This window comes from Podarcis vaucheri (assembly GCF_965113315.1).
Source record: "Podarcis vaucheri genome assembly, chromosome: 4".
In the NCBI taxonomy this organism is placed as follows: Eukaryota; Metazoa; Chordata; class Lepidosauria; order Squamata; family Lacertidae; genus Podarcis; species Podarcis vaucheri.
Genome location: NC_138762.1, coordinates 67,601,140 through 67,615,377, shown reverse-complemented (window position 1 = coordinate 67,615,377; position 14,238 = coordinate 67,601,140). Strand labels below are relative to the sequence as shown.

Below are 14,238 nucleotides of genomic sequence, written 5' to 3'. Positions count from 1 at the left end.
ATCATCCATGCAAGCTGCAGGTGATGTCAGATGTACTACAAAACGTATTCTTGGAGAATAATCACCACACCCACAGATTATCTGGACTACTTAACATTCTCTCTCATTTCTTACAAGTGATTTTCCACTAGATTTTCAGGCACTTTAAATCATGAAAAAAATGAAAACCACTTTCTGAAATGCAACTAACTCTACTAGGTATTCTCAATAGGCTGTATCCAATAATGCAGTAGTGCTGGCAGAATGGACTTCCCTGAATGAAATGGAACTTCTTTTTTCTCTCCAGACCACTCTCTGGACAACTGTCCAGAGCATATTTGGGGTGGGAAGGGGTGTGTGGAGAGGAAATTGAAGTCTTGTTGTGGCAGCGGACCCTCACTGGGACAGCATTAGGTACAACCTGATGAGAAGAAATTAGTCTTCTTTTCATTAAATAGACTTCCAATCCTATGGCAAAGTAGGCTTGTTTAAACCACTAAAAAGCAGCAGGTATAAGTAAACTGTGTGCAGAGTAGAAGCCATGATTTGTAGGAGCAATTGCATACTTGGCACACGCACGCGCGCACACACACACTCTTGAAGTTATGCAGCTCCTCCACACAGATTTCCTTTAAAATAAACACTTCTGTGGTACTCCCAATGTAAGTTTTAAAACACAGGATCTTAAATACTTACTGTGTTTTTCTGAGACACCATGTCCTGGAAAAGAATGGGAAAAATGCAACTTTATAAAGTGTAAAATATGAATGTTTGTGCCATGTTTGCAAAACTCATACCTTGAAATTTTATTTTTGGAGGTTGAAATGCTTTGGGGAAAGGAAGCATAAGGCTGGGCTGTGTTTTAGAAACACAATTTGGGACTATAACTCTATTGCATAAGCAGATTTTTTAAAAAATAAATTCTAATATATCTGTAACTTGGGCATCTTGCATCCGCTTTCTCTGGTATTTTGGAATGCTTCTGTTCAATACCTAGTTCATTTCCTACTGAAAAACCATCCTGACTTTGTTAGGAATAAAAAATAGTAAACTATTCAGGCAGAAATGAAATAAGAGTAATATTTAGACAGACAGACATTCAACAAATTAAACTTTCCCAGTCACACGCTCTTTATATCACTAATGAATTTTCGCCCAATACAGAACTGTTTTAAGTGACACAGTGCACCTATGTGCATTGTAAAATAATTAGCGTAGTGTAGTAGTAGTTGACCAGGCAGAATTTAACAGGTATAGCTTATCCAATCACTTGATGATGGCAAGCACAATGATCCTATTCCGGGTTAGTAATCAAATCAAGATTGGTCTATTTCCATGGAAAGTGTAAGTCATTTTCCCTTCCAAAAACATGGAAATACTAGGGTCAAAAATTCTTCCATAGAAGAGAAGAATTAAGGCTCTTTTAAATTCACTTGTAAACCCAAAAGTATGATAAATCTAAGCTAAGGCTCCCACCTGAAGCACTATGCGAGCAGTAAGTATGTTCCAAATGACAGAGTACAATCATTTTGTAATAAGTTGCAACTCAAATCTGTAAGCATTCATACTTTCCCTTGTTGTTTTAGTTCTAGTGATTGGCTGTTTGGGTATAACATTAAATCTGAAGGTATCATAGGAGCACCTCTCTGATTTTCTTATATGTTTTTGAGCTAGAGTGAATAGTACTACTTCCAAGCCATATGAAGGAACTTATTTCCATGGATCTTATGTGATAATTAATTCATGAGAAACTTACCATATTTTTCGCCCTATAGGACGCACTTTTTCCTCTCCAAAAATGAAGGGGGAATCTGTGTGCGTCCTATGGGGTGAATACAGGCTTTCGCTGATGCTTGGAGAGCGAGAGGGGTCGGTGCGCACCCACCCCTCTCGCTCTCCAGGCTTCAGGAAGCTATCAGCAAGCCTGGGGAGCCCGCAGGAGTTCCCGCAGGGCTTCCTAGGCTGCGGATAGCAGCCTGCTGCACGGAGCGCGGGGTGCGCTGAAGCAGAGCGCCCCACGCTTCCGGCAGACATCGGCCAGCCCCACAAGCTCGGGGGACAGCAGGGAGGCGCAGCGCGGCCATCCCGCTGTTCCCCGACCTGGTTTTGGGGAGGAAATAAAGGGGAAGAAATTTCCTTTATTTCCCCCCCAAAAAACTAGGTGCGTCCTATGGCACGAAAAATACGGTAAGTCTTCTAACTAGGTGCGTCCTATGGGACGAAAAACACGGTAAGTCTTCTAACCTGAACATTCTTTTTATCCAAGACTTTAGTTTATAAATGCACACATTTATAACTTTGTTGTGATGCTTGGTAAGAGTCCTGTTGAATTAAATAGGGCTTTTCAGTCAAATCATTTATTTATACCATGACAGGAACAAACGTACCTTCAACATAATTAGGCATTTACAATAAATGGCACTGTACCTTCAGTGACTGAGAAGTATCAGCATCAGTGTCATGATAGAGTATAACATTATTGGCCATATCAAAACTTTCACGAACTCCAAGGTGGTAGAATAGGGATGGTTGTCTGGAGACATCACTCATATCCACTACTGCAACATCTGTAATAAGAAAATTTGATAAGACTAGAAAGGGAGGTGGAGGAATAAACTAACATGCCTATCTCCTAAACCAGCTCATCTTCCCTTATAAACAATGTTGGAAATGCTAGATTTTTCCTTTCCAAATTGCATTCTTTCCCTAAATGATCCACCTCATAACCAATCAATCAATTTCTTTATTCGACCGATAGTCAGAGTTAAAACATTACACAATAATTAAAACTATAACATCATAGGGGGTACATAAGTAAGGTAGGGACACAGTACTAGACCTCTCACAGATAACCCACGCCAAAGCATTCAGTTATACGTTTCCGACACTTGAGTGGCAGTAAAAGAAATTTAGCCACTGACAAGGTTGTTTTCCCAGAAGACTTATTTAGCAGATATGCTGTCTGCATTCCTCTTTGTCGGGAACTGAGCTGGGGTAAGTATGGAGTTATAAGATACTGTCTTAAATCGTTGTAGAAGGGACACCTCATAACTTACAAGCAGAAGTTGTAGGGTGGTATCCAATGTTAGTTCTATCCACACTAGACCCACTGAAATTAATGGACATGACTAACTTAAGTGCATTGTTTTCATGGGTCTACCCATAGATCACAATATTTTGAGGGCACCACTTGCCCTAGTCAATCCCTCCAAACTGGCAAACTTACATCTCATCACATTTCATCAGAGCTACACAACAAAAATAAAAATTGCCAAAGGAAACTGAAATGATTGTCAGTGCGGTGTTTTATTCATTTATATTGGAGGGAGGGGACAGCTGTAAAAAAATAAGTCTACATAGGGTTTGTGCCTGTGTACGTTCTGGAGACTGAATGCCATGAAAGCAGATCACTTTCCTGATGACAGCATTTACACAATGTGTTCATTGATTAGGCCACTGTACAATGCAGCACAGCTGATGACCCTGATGAGCTAATGAGTTTATTGAAACAGGGTTTATTTTTCACCTTGCAATTCCTTATGAAACGAATACCATCCCTCTAGCCAAATAGTTGGTTCATATGAGGTGCTGCGGGAAGACCATTTACCTACACTGATCTCTAATAAATGGGAGGGACTGCAACCCCATAATAGAGTCCATGCATTGCATGCCAACGTTCCCAGAATTAATAATTGAATCTCAAATGAGAAGATCAAGAAGCAGGTCTGGCTAAGCAGGGCTAAGAACCTGGATAGCTGGTGACAATTGGGACAACCCTGGGCTAGGTGGACCTATGTTCTGAATCTGCATCACATGGCTTCATATGTTCTATCATGAATATTATAACCGAGAGTGTTCATATATTATCTTATTAACTAGTTACAGCCACTATTTAGAAATCAAAATTTAACAATGGGCATAGCATCATGGATATTGTGATCTGGAAATGTTATCTGTGTCACAAACTCACCCAGTAACCTAATTAATATAAGCCAGAATAGTGTTTCCAACTGTGGCCAGCCACGTACCTTCAGGCAGTCCATAAGTGCTTGACTCATTCAAGAGTGCCTGTAGTTGGTCTATTATGAGCCACGTAAGAACCTTGCCCAGGAAGGTGACATTTACACCGGGACTATATTCAGATCTTCTGAGTCTAAGGAGGGTCTCTTAAGGACTGGTCTCCCTGATGCCTCTTTCAGGCAACCTGGCACCACTTCCTCTCAGAAAGGTAGTCATCATCTCCTTGGCCTAGCTAGCAGTCTCCTGGGCAAGAACATAAGTAGCAACCTGCTACTGTCTAGCACAGGGGTGTCAAACTCAAATTCATCGGGGGCCGCATCAGCTTTTTGGTCACCCTCAAAGGGCCAGTTGTATCTGTAGGACTTTTTCAAAGTTATTTTTCCATAGGCACTGGTGTGTGTTGTCTTGAACCTATACACTATTTAATATACCTATTCCAGTACGATTTTAAATAAGAATAGAAGAAGAAATAATAATGATTTTTTTAAAAGATGACGAGATGGGCTTCCAGGCAGACTGGAGCTCCAATGGGGAGGAGACAGGAGCCTGTCCCAACAGAGCAGAGCAGAAGCAAATGTTGCCTCCCCCAGCCCTGCCGCCGCACTCAGGAGTCGGAGGATACGGAGCTGCAGTTTGGACAGCAGCAGTTTCTTCCCTGCAAGGGAGCCCCAGCGGCACTGCGGGCGCGGGTGGCCAGGATGTCCTGCTGGGGCCCCGAGCTGCTGCAGTTGCTCCCGGGGAGGGGGCTATCCGCCAAGTCCTCCGGCCCGGAGAAAGCTGATGTGTTGGCGTGGGGTGGGGGGCGGTGTTTCATAGCCAGGCTCCCGCAGCCAAGTTGCTGGCAGGCTCCCACTTTGCTCCAGCCGCCCAGATGCCGGCGCAGTCCTCTTCAGGGTGGGAGGCGCCCCTGCTTTGCGGTGTGGCACACCGCCCGCCCGCCTCCCTCCACCCCACTCTGCGCAGCTGAACCGGCGGCAGCCTCGCCTCTCCCAGCCCAGCCGGGGCGCGCTGCCTGCTGCAGGATCTGCGCCTGGTCCCCGCTCTCCACCCACCTCTGCCGTTCCCTTCCCCGCCTGCCGGCCCCGCTATTCACCCACCAGAGCCACCCCCAGCCAGCCCCTGGCCCCGCCGCCCGCGCCCCCAGCCATCTCCTCGCCAGCTGCAGCGCCGCAGTGGCCTCTATTTGCGGCCCGAGCGAGTGAGTGAGTGGTGTCCCAAGCGTGGCTCTCGCTCCCTGCCCTCGCTGCCAGCCTCCGCGGCTCTCTTGGGCTCCAAAGGTTGCCGCGCACACGACCCGCCCCCTCGAGCAGCCGCGCCTGGGAGGCTCCAAGGGGCGGAGGCAGCCGGCTCCGAGCTCGGCTTCGCGGGACCGCCTCTTCCGCAGCGAGCCCCGGACTGGACCGAGCGAGCAGAAAGCCTCTTTGCCCGGCCCGCGAGGAGGCGAAAGTTGCGGGACCGGCCAGTAGGCAGCGCCGTTGGGGTGCGTTGGTTGGAGCCCTATCTGCATGCAGGCAGGGAAGGCTGTTCACGTGGGTCACTTTTTAGAAAGGCAGAGAGCCTCCGCCGGAGTGTGGACCCTAAAATCTGGGTCGGGACCAGTAAAAAGGACGAGAAGCTCGCTTCCTCGCCCTTGATGCCACGGGCCACATGACGAGGTCTGGCGGGCCGGATTCGGCCCGCGGGCCTTGTGTTTGACACCCGTGGTCTAGCACCTTGTCTGTATACTTGAGCCTTATCAACTGAAACTCATCCATTAACACATGACCAGACAACACTATGGAAACCTCCAGAAACCAACCTGCTACAGTAGCAGTGTCTAAAACCTTATAGATGCAAGTTGCTTAGATCCTTGCAAATAAAGTCACAACAAGCTATAAGAAGGTACCAGTGTGCAAAATACCCCCTATAAAGCTCCACTGGATAAGACACCAAGCACACAATGAAAGTAGAGAAGCAATTCTTTTCTGAAGGAAAAGGTGGTGAGGAGTTATTTCTGCCAATGCGCCCCTGGTCACCATCTGCGCTACAGGCTTGGGGGATCCTGGGAGGTGGTGCAGGAGACTGTAGGATGAAAGGGGGAATCAGAAGAAATCACCTCCTGCACAATTTTCATTTGTGGAAGCTTCTGCTGAATCAAAGAACCTTCTATCATCAGAGCAAAACAAGTGTGTGCAATCCATTACCCTAACACTAGTTGTTGTTTTAAGAAGGTTTCTCTGCAAAATATTATAATAAAAACCCAAGTTGTTTATTCCCACAATACATTACATTTAAACAAATTATAACTTGGCTCATGTTGTGAACCAAGCTTACACATGATTCTGCAAAGGCATATAAAGTGAATTGAGCCGGCATGAAGTAACAGGCATAATCAAACAGTGCTTTTCCTAAATATATCCCAAGACTATGGTGTAGAGTTACAATTGTACCCAAACACTCCATCTATCATCATTCTCCTGGAACACTCATCACTTGCTAAAAATAGCAATGCTGCTTTATTTTCTACATTCAGGTATCAAATGAATTGCATCTGCTCCTCAGACAATTTGTTTCAATTACTACATAATGGCAGCATATTTTAAAATCAGTCTTACTATTTACTCCAAACAATTGAAGTTAATTTCAGAGGAATGAAGAGTGAACCTGAAGTGATCAAGTGGCAGATCTTATTTTAGTATTTTGACCTACTCAGGTCAAATATGCTACAGCAAAAATATTTGTTTGGCAATAGACATATAAACATTGTCAAATCAAACCAAGTACCTTCCTTTTCATTTTTCAAAACTGTCAATAAATAAAAATTCCGACAGTTTCTTCCCGATCCCTACAAAACAAAAGTTCAGACAGCTACCATAATATGGCTTCTACCAGCACTTAGTTCTTAAATTGGCCTTTGGCCTTGGGAAAATGTCCCACACTGCCCAAGATGTATTGACCCAATAAGCTATGCCTTTCCCCCCAAAGCAATAAAAAGATGTTGTAGCAAAGTAGGAAAGAGACTGAACTATGAATCACATAGTCCCTGGTTTGAATAACAAGCATAATATTATGCATTTAAAAAATTATGCTTAATCAAACATGCAGTATGTATCAGCTTGCATAACAGCATTACCCCAATATAATATATCAATTCTATTGCAACTTAATCAACTATTTACCCAAGATTTACATAGCAACCTTGCTACTGCAAATATTCTTTGATCTATAATTCCTATTAATCATCCTAAACTTAATATGGCTCTATACATTATTTTTCTACGAAGGCCAACCCCCACCACCCCCAGGAAAGCATGAGATAAGAAAGTAATCTCTTTATTCCTGGATATGTTGTAACTACACAATGAAATCAGATACAACCAAAAGCTTATCCACACTGTCAAGATGAAAAGGTAACATGCCAATTTACAATCTTACCTTTAGACAGCTACCTTATTATCGCATTGAAACCCAAAATAAAATTTGCCTGAAGGAGCTTTCTCTTTCAATAATAAAAACAGCTACACCAAAACATTGGCTCTATACAGGATGTCTTGTCAACAAAAACATATAATGTATCTCAACCTACTTCTGTGCTTTTCTAAGGGATAGAACAGGCTTCCTCAACCTTGGCCCTCCAGATGTTTTTGGCCAACAACTCCCATGATCCCTAGCTAGCAGGACCAGTGGTCAGGGATGATGGGAATTGTAGTCTCAAAACATCTGGAGGGCCGAGGTTGAGGAAGCCTGGGATAGAATGAAACAACAGCTTTCCTCTCATCACACAATAACATTATGCGGTCTATCAGATAAGGCATTCATTCTAGAACAAGATTGGGGAAACCTGTGTCAATATCCCTATGTCATTTCACAATCTTCACTGTTACCCCTGCAACTCAAGCCTTCCTTATCTCAACTTCTACCATATGTAATTCAACCATCTTCATAATGGGTGAGGAGTAGCCAAGGCTCCACTGATGGAATCTGTCACCATACCTGTTATCTGTAAAGACCCATAAATTAATATGGCCAACGAAAAGCTTTTAAATAAAGTGCTAGTAACACAACGAAAAACTTTTAAATAAAGTACTAGTAACACAATGCTCAAATATTTCCATGTACGAACCAGCACTCAATTAAAAGTTATGAGGAAGCAAAAGATAAGCTCATAGAAATTTGGATTTTTATAGCAATTTCCCATGACTGTGATTTAAATTGCTTTAAGGCAGGGGTAAGGAAGCTGTGCTTTAAATGCTCTGCAAAACAAAGCATGCATATGTAAGCAGGGTTTTGACCACTGGAACTCTAACTATTGCAGGCTAGGCAATAGTATGTAAAAGCTAAATGAATAAATCATTTGCCTCTTACCCCTGTACTTGGATTCTAATGCAAATGATATTTTAACCACAAGAAAAGTATGTCCCTTCTATCTCTTTGAATCAGTGTCACCTTATTAAAAACAAAACAAAACAAAACCTTAAGCCATTGACTGTTATTTCACTTTATATACTTTTTAAATATAGGAAAGTTAAGATGACCTGGAACTTGAGAACAATTAAACTCTCTGTAATGCTTTTTTTGGCTTAATTTCTTTCAAAGCTGAAATGTCAGGGTCAAAGTGTTTTTTTGGTGTGTGTGGTTTTTTTTTGCAAGTGTGTAAAATAATAAAGAGATGCATCTTTCCACAGAATAAACTGAGCAAGGTATTGATTTTCTTTCCACCTGTAGATTTGATGAATGTTCTGAAACAACTGTAGTAATTAATTTTGCATGGTGCTTTGCCAACTTCATTTCCCCCCTTTTCCTTTCAGGTTTCTAAACAAATAGGCAGCACAAGCTTACACATGTTTACTCAAGAGCAAATCCTATTGTATCCAATGAGACTTACTTCCAGGTAAAAGTCCACAGGTCTGCAGCATTAGTTACCATATTTTTCCATCTATAAGAAGCATCCATGTATAAGATGCCCCCTAATTTTTGACATTTTTTAAAGGGAGAAAAACTAGTCTTATACACGGGAAAATACGGTACATAAGAACAGTAAATGAAATGCAGTTTGTTATGTGAAGCCCCATTAACAGGGTTGATTTTTCAGTTACATGTGTAGGCTTTAATAAAAGCTTATAGAAAGAGGCAAGTATAATAATTTGGAGTCCAATGCAGCTTTAAATATGAAAAAAAAATCTGATTATCATATTCTAAACCAATTCATTTCCCAGAAAATACTTTTCAACTGCACTAAGGTATGCTTTAAATAAACTATCTGTATCATCCAATCATGCAGATACTTAGAAACACCTTTTAAATAACAGTATTAAACAGGGCAGAAAGTTGGCCCATAATACACATTTGTGCTTAACAACAGAACCTGGTGTTGGTTTGCATTTTGATTAAAACCCAAAAGAAAGTCTCTGTGATAAAGGAACAGAATGCATTTCACCTTTATTGTTAAAGAATAACATCACTATGCTGATCAAATGCAAAGAACAAATGAGTTGAGAGTGGCATAGGTAAAGGACTATGGAGCAGAGAAAATAGGGAGGGGGGCTCTCCTTTCTCAGCCCTAAACTGAAGATACTCACACCATCACTGCTAATACAATAGCAAGGGACATGGGTGGTCTGAACCACTGAGACTCTTGGGCTTGCTAGTGGTGGTGAGCTCCCGTCGCTTTGTCCCAGCTTTTGCCAGCCTATCAGTTTGAAAGCACACCAGTGCAAGTAGATAAATAGGTACAGCTGCAGTGGAAAGGTAAACAGCGTTTCCGTGTGCTCTGGTTTCCATCACGGTGTCCCATTGCGCCAGAAGCAGTTCAGTCATGCCCCGGAAAGCAGATGAGCACCACACCCCATAGTAGCCTTTCAGTGGACTTAACAGTCCAGGAGTCCTTTACCTTATTACAGTAGCATGGAGCTGGCAGCAGAGTAACAGGAAAGTTTCTCTTCTCTCCTTTCCCCCCAGTCCTTCATCCAAATGCTAACTGGAAATAGCTGTTCTTTCACGTCTTTATCTGCCTAGTTATAAAGCCTTCTAGCTCCGTACGCTAACAGACAGAGCACAACCTCTCGCCTTATCCCAGAATGAAAAGATAATAAATAAAGAAAACAAGCTCCTTAAAAGAGAGGTAAGCGAAGCCACGTAATGGTTTATTACAAGGTGGCAGGATCTGGCTCATAGTAACAAATGATTCTACAGAATATTTAGGGATAATCTTCATACTGCCTTTACAAATGCATAATTCTATCAATGGCATTTATCCATAAAAGCCAAATGAAACCTCCATGCTTAGCCAGTATGTGTACCTCTGAACACAAGATGCTGGGGACAAACAACAGAGATGACTATGGCCTTCATGGGCTGCTTGCGAACTTCCAGGGCTATCTGGCTGATCCTGGTCTGTACAGGCATTACTGGAGAAAGAATGCTAGATTTGTGGATGATCACTAGTTCAGCCACTCCTATGTGTTCTTGCTTTGCAAGAGAGCCTCTGTTGATTCATTAAAGACATTGTAAGTTTTGCAAGAAGCCAAACTGAGGTCCCATTAAGGTGTACTACACAGGAAAGCAATGGTGGTCAACCTGTGGCTGTTTGGTTGATGTTGGACTTCATTCCCCATCAACCCCAGTCAGCATGGCCATTGGTCAGGGATTATCAAAGCCACAGTCCAGCAACATCTGAAGGGCCACAGGTTTCTCATCCCTGAAGTTGTGAAAAACCATGCTTAAGACAGAAATTTTACATGTATTACCTGGCTATGAAAGTCCCCTTGAACACAATGGGACTTACCAGACACTGACCTAGAGTTTGGGAGAGCCCTGGGCAGACTGCTCTTTGTGGGTGCCCCATGCCAATTTTCCCCCAACACACATTTCCAGTTGGGTCCCCCAGCTGTAGCCATATGAGCATCTTCCCATCCCATGTACAGTGGTACCTCTGGTTACGTACTTTATTCGTTCCAGAGGTCCATTCTTAACCTGAAATTGTTCTTAACCTGAAGCACCACTTTAGCTAATGGGGCCTCCCACTGCCGCCGCCACCACACGATTTGTGTTCTCATCCTGAAGCAAAGTTCTTAACCAGAGGTACTATTTCAGGGTTAGTGGAGTCTGTAACTTGAAGCGTATGTAACCTGAGGTACTACTGTACTCGCTCTTCTGTGAGCAATGGGGGAGGGGGGCAAGCACATAAGCAGGAGGCTGGCAGCTGCACTACCAACAAGGAGGACTAGTGGTGGCGCATGCTGGGGTGGGGGCAAGCTAGGTGCCCACCCTGGCAGACCCTGCTGAGGAACATGGGCCCCTACAAGTGCCTCTGTATTGTGCTTTCACTACACATTTTGAGATATGATGGCTGATTATCCTGATTTCCATTAAACTTTGTTTATGGTGCTTCTTCAGCTGCACAAAGCTCTTTGCAGGGCTTCTTCTGTGCTGTATATCCTCACAACCCTGCTTAGCCACTACCATTCTATTTGCACAAACTGAGGCTGAAATATCTATTGCTCAAGGACAGCAAATGAGCATCTCCATGTCACTTCCTTCCTATTCTGTACAACTTCCCTGCTAGTTTCAGGACTTGGCTGTGTAACTTGTTTGCAATAGGCACTGTCTTGGAAGATGTGAACGAATACTAGGCTTATTGCATGTACATTATGTACTGCATGTACATAATGCATTTCTCCCTCAACATGAGGTTACACGTGAAAGTAAACACCGACAACCTTCTTCACTGCTGCTAAACTGCAAGGGGCATGTGTTATTTGGAACAGTGAGGAAAGGAGATACTTAGATTCCCGCCCCACCCGTTTACCGCAACGATGCACTTTATCTTGCACCTAAACGGTTTACGAGGAGAAAGCAGCGCGTTAAGCATGAATGCCAACCTCCTCTTCATTGCAAACAGCCTTTTTGACAGCAAGAGGCTTCACAGCTGGAAATATATTTAAATAGAAGCTTTAAAAATATTTGCATACACACACAACCTGATACAGGAACATGGGATCGTCAGTGCCCACAGGTGCCAACTCCTAGGAGCCGAGTTCACTTCGCCCCCTCCTCCAATAAAATATTTGAAAGGGCTCCCCCCCCAAAAAAAGTTGATGAGCACCGCCATTCAAAAAGTGTGCGCGCACCGTGTCACGTGATTGATTATGCAGAGCAGGGCTCGCCTGCCCCCCACCCCACGCCCAATATTTTTTTCAAGTTGGCACGCCTGCCTGTGGCAGCACGCAGAGAAAGGCCGGAATCCTGCGCTTTTGACGCTAGCCGTGCAGCATCGGTCCTCTTGCAAAGTTGAGAAAAGCGGCGCCTGCAGGAATCAACCCCTCCCGCCTTTCGGCACAACTTCTAAAAGCACAAGAGCCCTCTCCTCATTCATTGCACAGAGGTGCTTAGAAATCCACACGTATTGCGGGAGGAGGGGGAAAGCTGTGATCTCTTGGCGCTGAGACAACCTTCCTGGGATAAAGGGCCAAAGGGCGCAACCAGATCCGCACCTCGGGGGAAGGGCTTTTGTTTTGTTTTTAACCAGCGATTCCAGTCTTCAAAGATCTGCCTCGCGTGCCCTCGGGGCAGCAGGGCAGGTGTTTGGCTTGGGCGCCCCTCGCCCGGCCAAGGAAACAGCTTCTCCTCAGCTGCTGAGCGAAAACACGCCGCCAGGCGGGCAGGCAGGCAGGCAGGGGCGGGGGGCTGGAAGCGCTAGTGGCGCCTTGGGGGGCGCCCGTTGCTGAGGGAGCCTGGCGCCTGGCTTTCGCCCCCTCCGGCCTCCTTTCTCTCCGCCTGCTGCCCTCACACTCACCCGCGTCGTAGAAGGCGTCCAGCACGGCCGTCTCGCCGAAGTCCAGCTCGCCAAAGTTGACGGTGCTGAGCTGGGCTCCCTCGGCCTCGCAAGCCCGCGCCAGGCACTGCAGCGCGCCGGCCTCGGGGCTCCGCGCCCCCGAGCCGCCCTTGGGGCCGTCGTTGAGCACGTACACCGCCCGCAGCGAGCGCTGCCGAAGCACCGGCCCGTTGCCCTCCGGCACCACCTCGGAGCCCGGCGGCAGCGCCTCGGCACCGCCGGGCTGCTCCGACGAGTCCCCCCCGCTCGCTCCGGCCGCAGGCGGCGGCTGGGGCTGTTGCTCCGCGGGCGCTGCAGCTGGGACGACGGTGCCGCCGCCCGCCGGGTTCTCCATGGGGCGAAAGCGGGTGGCTGCGCCCGGAGAAGTCGGCGAAGGGGGCCCCCGCCCTTAGGGCGCGAAGGAGGGAGGCAGGCTCATCCCGCCGGGCCAAAACAAACTTCGCCGCCGCCGCGCCGGAGGTGGGGGAAGAGAGATGAAAAGGCCGGTGACGCCTTTCTCCTGTCAGCGCGGCTCGCCTCGAGGGCAGCAAAGCTGCCCGGAAAGCTCCCCGCAGGGCTGCTGGCAGCGCCTGGCGCGCGGGCCGGTGCTCGCCCTGTCACTTGGCTCCTAAAGGTGCCGCTTGCCCGTCAGGGGGCGCTTTTGGGCGCGCCGCAGCCAATAGCACTGTCCCCACTAATACCGCCAGCGGCGGTGCCGCCGACCCGCGCCCTCGGGGGAAAGCCCAGCTTGTGTCCGTCGGCGCTCTTGAGCGGCATTTATAGGAGCCCGGCAAATCCCCGAGGTGCCGAAAGGGGGCGTGGCTGCATCAAGGTCCCGCCTTATTTTTCTTAGGCGGTCTGGCCAGGGGGTCTCTGTGGGGCGCTCCTAGGACTGGACGCTCCTACAGGCCTTGAAGTCATTTTAATTGCCATGCTGAAGTTTTGGCTGCTTGGTTGGTTTTTTTTAAAAAAATTGATACACGTTTTAAGGGGGAAAGGCAATGTCTGGTTTTCTTAGACTGCTGGGATTACCCAACACAGTGATTTCCTAACACAGGAAAATTGCAGTTGGCTTCTGTTACATGCAGAAACTGCAGGAGGACATAAGGGGAGCTTGAAAAAGGTGAAGGTACCCCTGACCATACCGGGACGCGGGTGGTGCTGTGGGTTAAACCACAGAGCCTAGGACTTGCCAATCAGAAGGTCGGCGGTTCGAATCCCCACAACGGGGTGAGCTCCCGTTGCTCGGTCCCAGCTCCTGCCAACCTAGCAGTTTGAAAGCACGTCAAAGTGCAAGTAGATAAATAGGTACCGCTCTGGCGGGAAGGTAAACAGCGTTTCCATGCGCTGCTCTGGTTCACCAGAAATGGCTTAGTCATGCTGGCCACATGACCCGGAAGCTGTACGCCAACTCCCTCGGCCAATAAAGCGTGATGAGCACCGCAACC

General features: G+C 46.2%; 1 protein-coding gene across 2 annotated transcripts in view; it reads right to left on the bottom strand.

The window, feature by feature from the left end:
* The window catches only part of MAP3K15 (mitogen-activated protein kinase kinase kinase 15), a 63,057-nt gene extending 49,513 nt beyond the window's left edge, over nucleotides 1-13,544 (bottom strand). The window contains exons 1-3 of one of the 2 annotated variants that reach the window (XM_082220561.1): nucleotides 12,773-13,544; nucleotides 2,407-2,546; nucleotides 676-699 (exon numbers count right to left, since the gene is read on the bottom strand). In XM_082220561.1, the coding sequence (XP_082076687.1) occupies nucleotides 676-699; nucleotides 2,407-2,546; nucleotides 12,773-13,145 (537 nt within the window). In that variant the 5' untranslated portion in view covers nucleotides 13,146-13,544. The remainder of the gene's footprint in view (nucleotides 1-675; nucleotides 700-2,406; nucleotides 2,547-12,772) is intronic. The other variant, XM_082220562.1, reaches the window with a different exon arrangement.
* Between the last annotated feature and the right edge of the window lie 694 nt (nucleotides 13,545-14,238).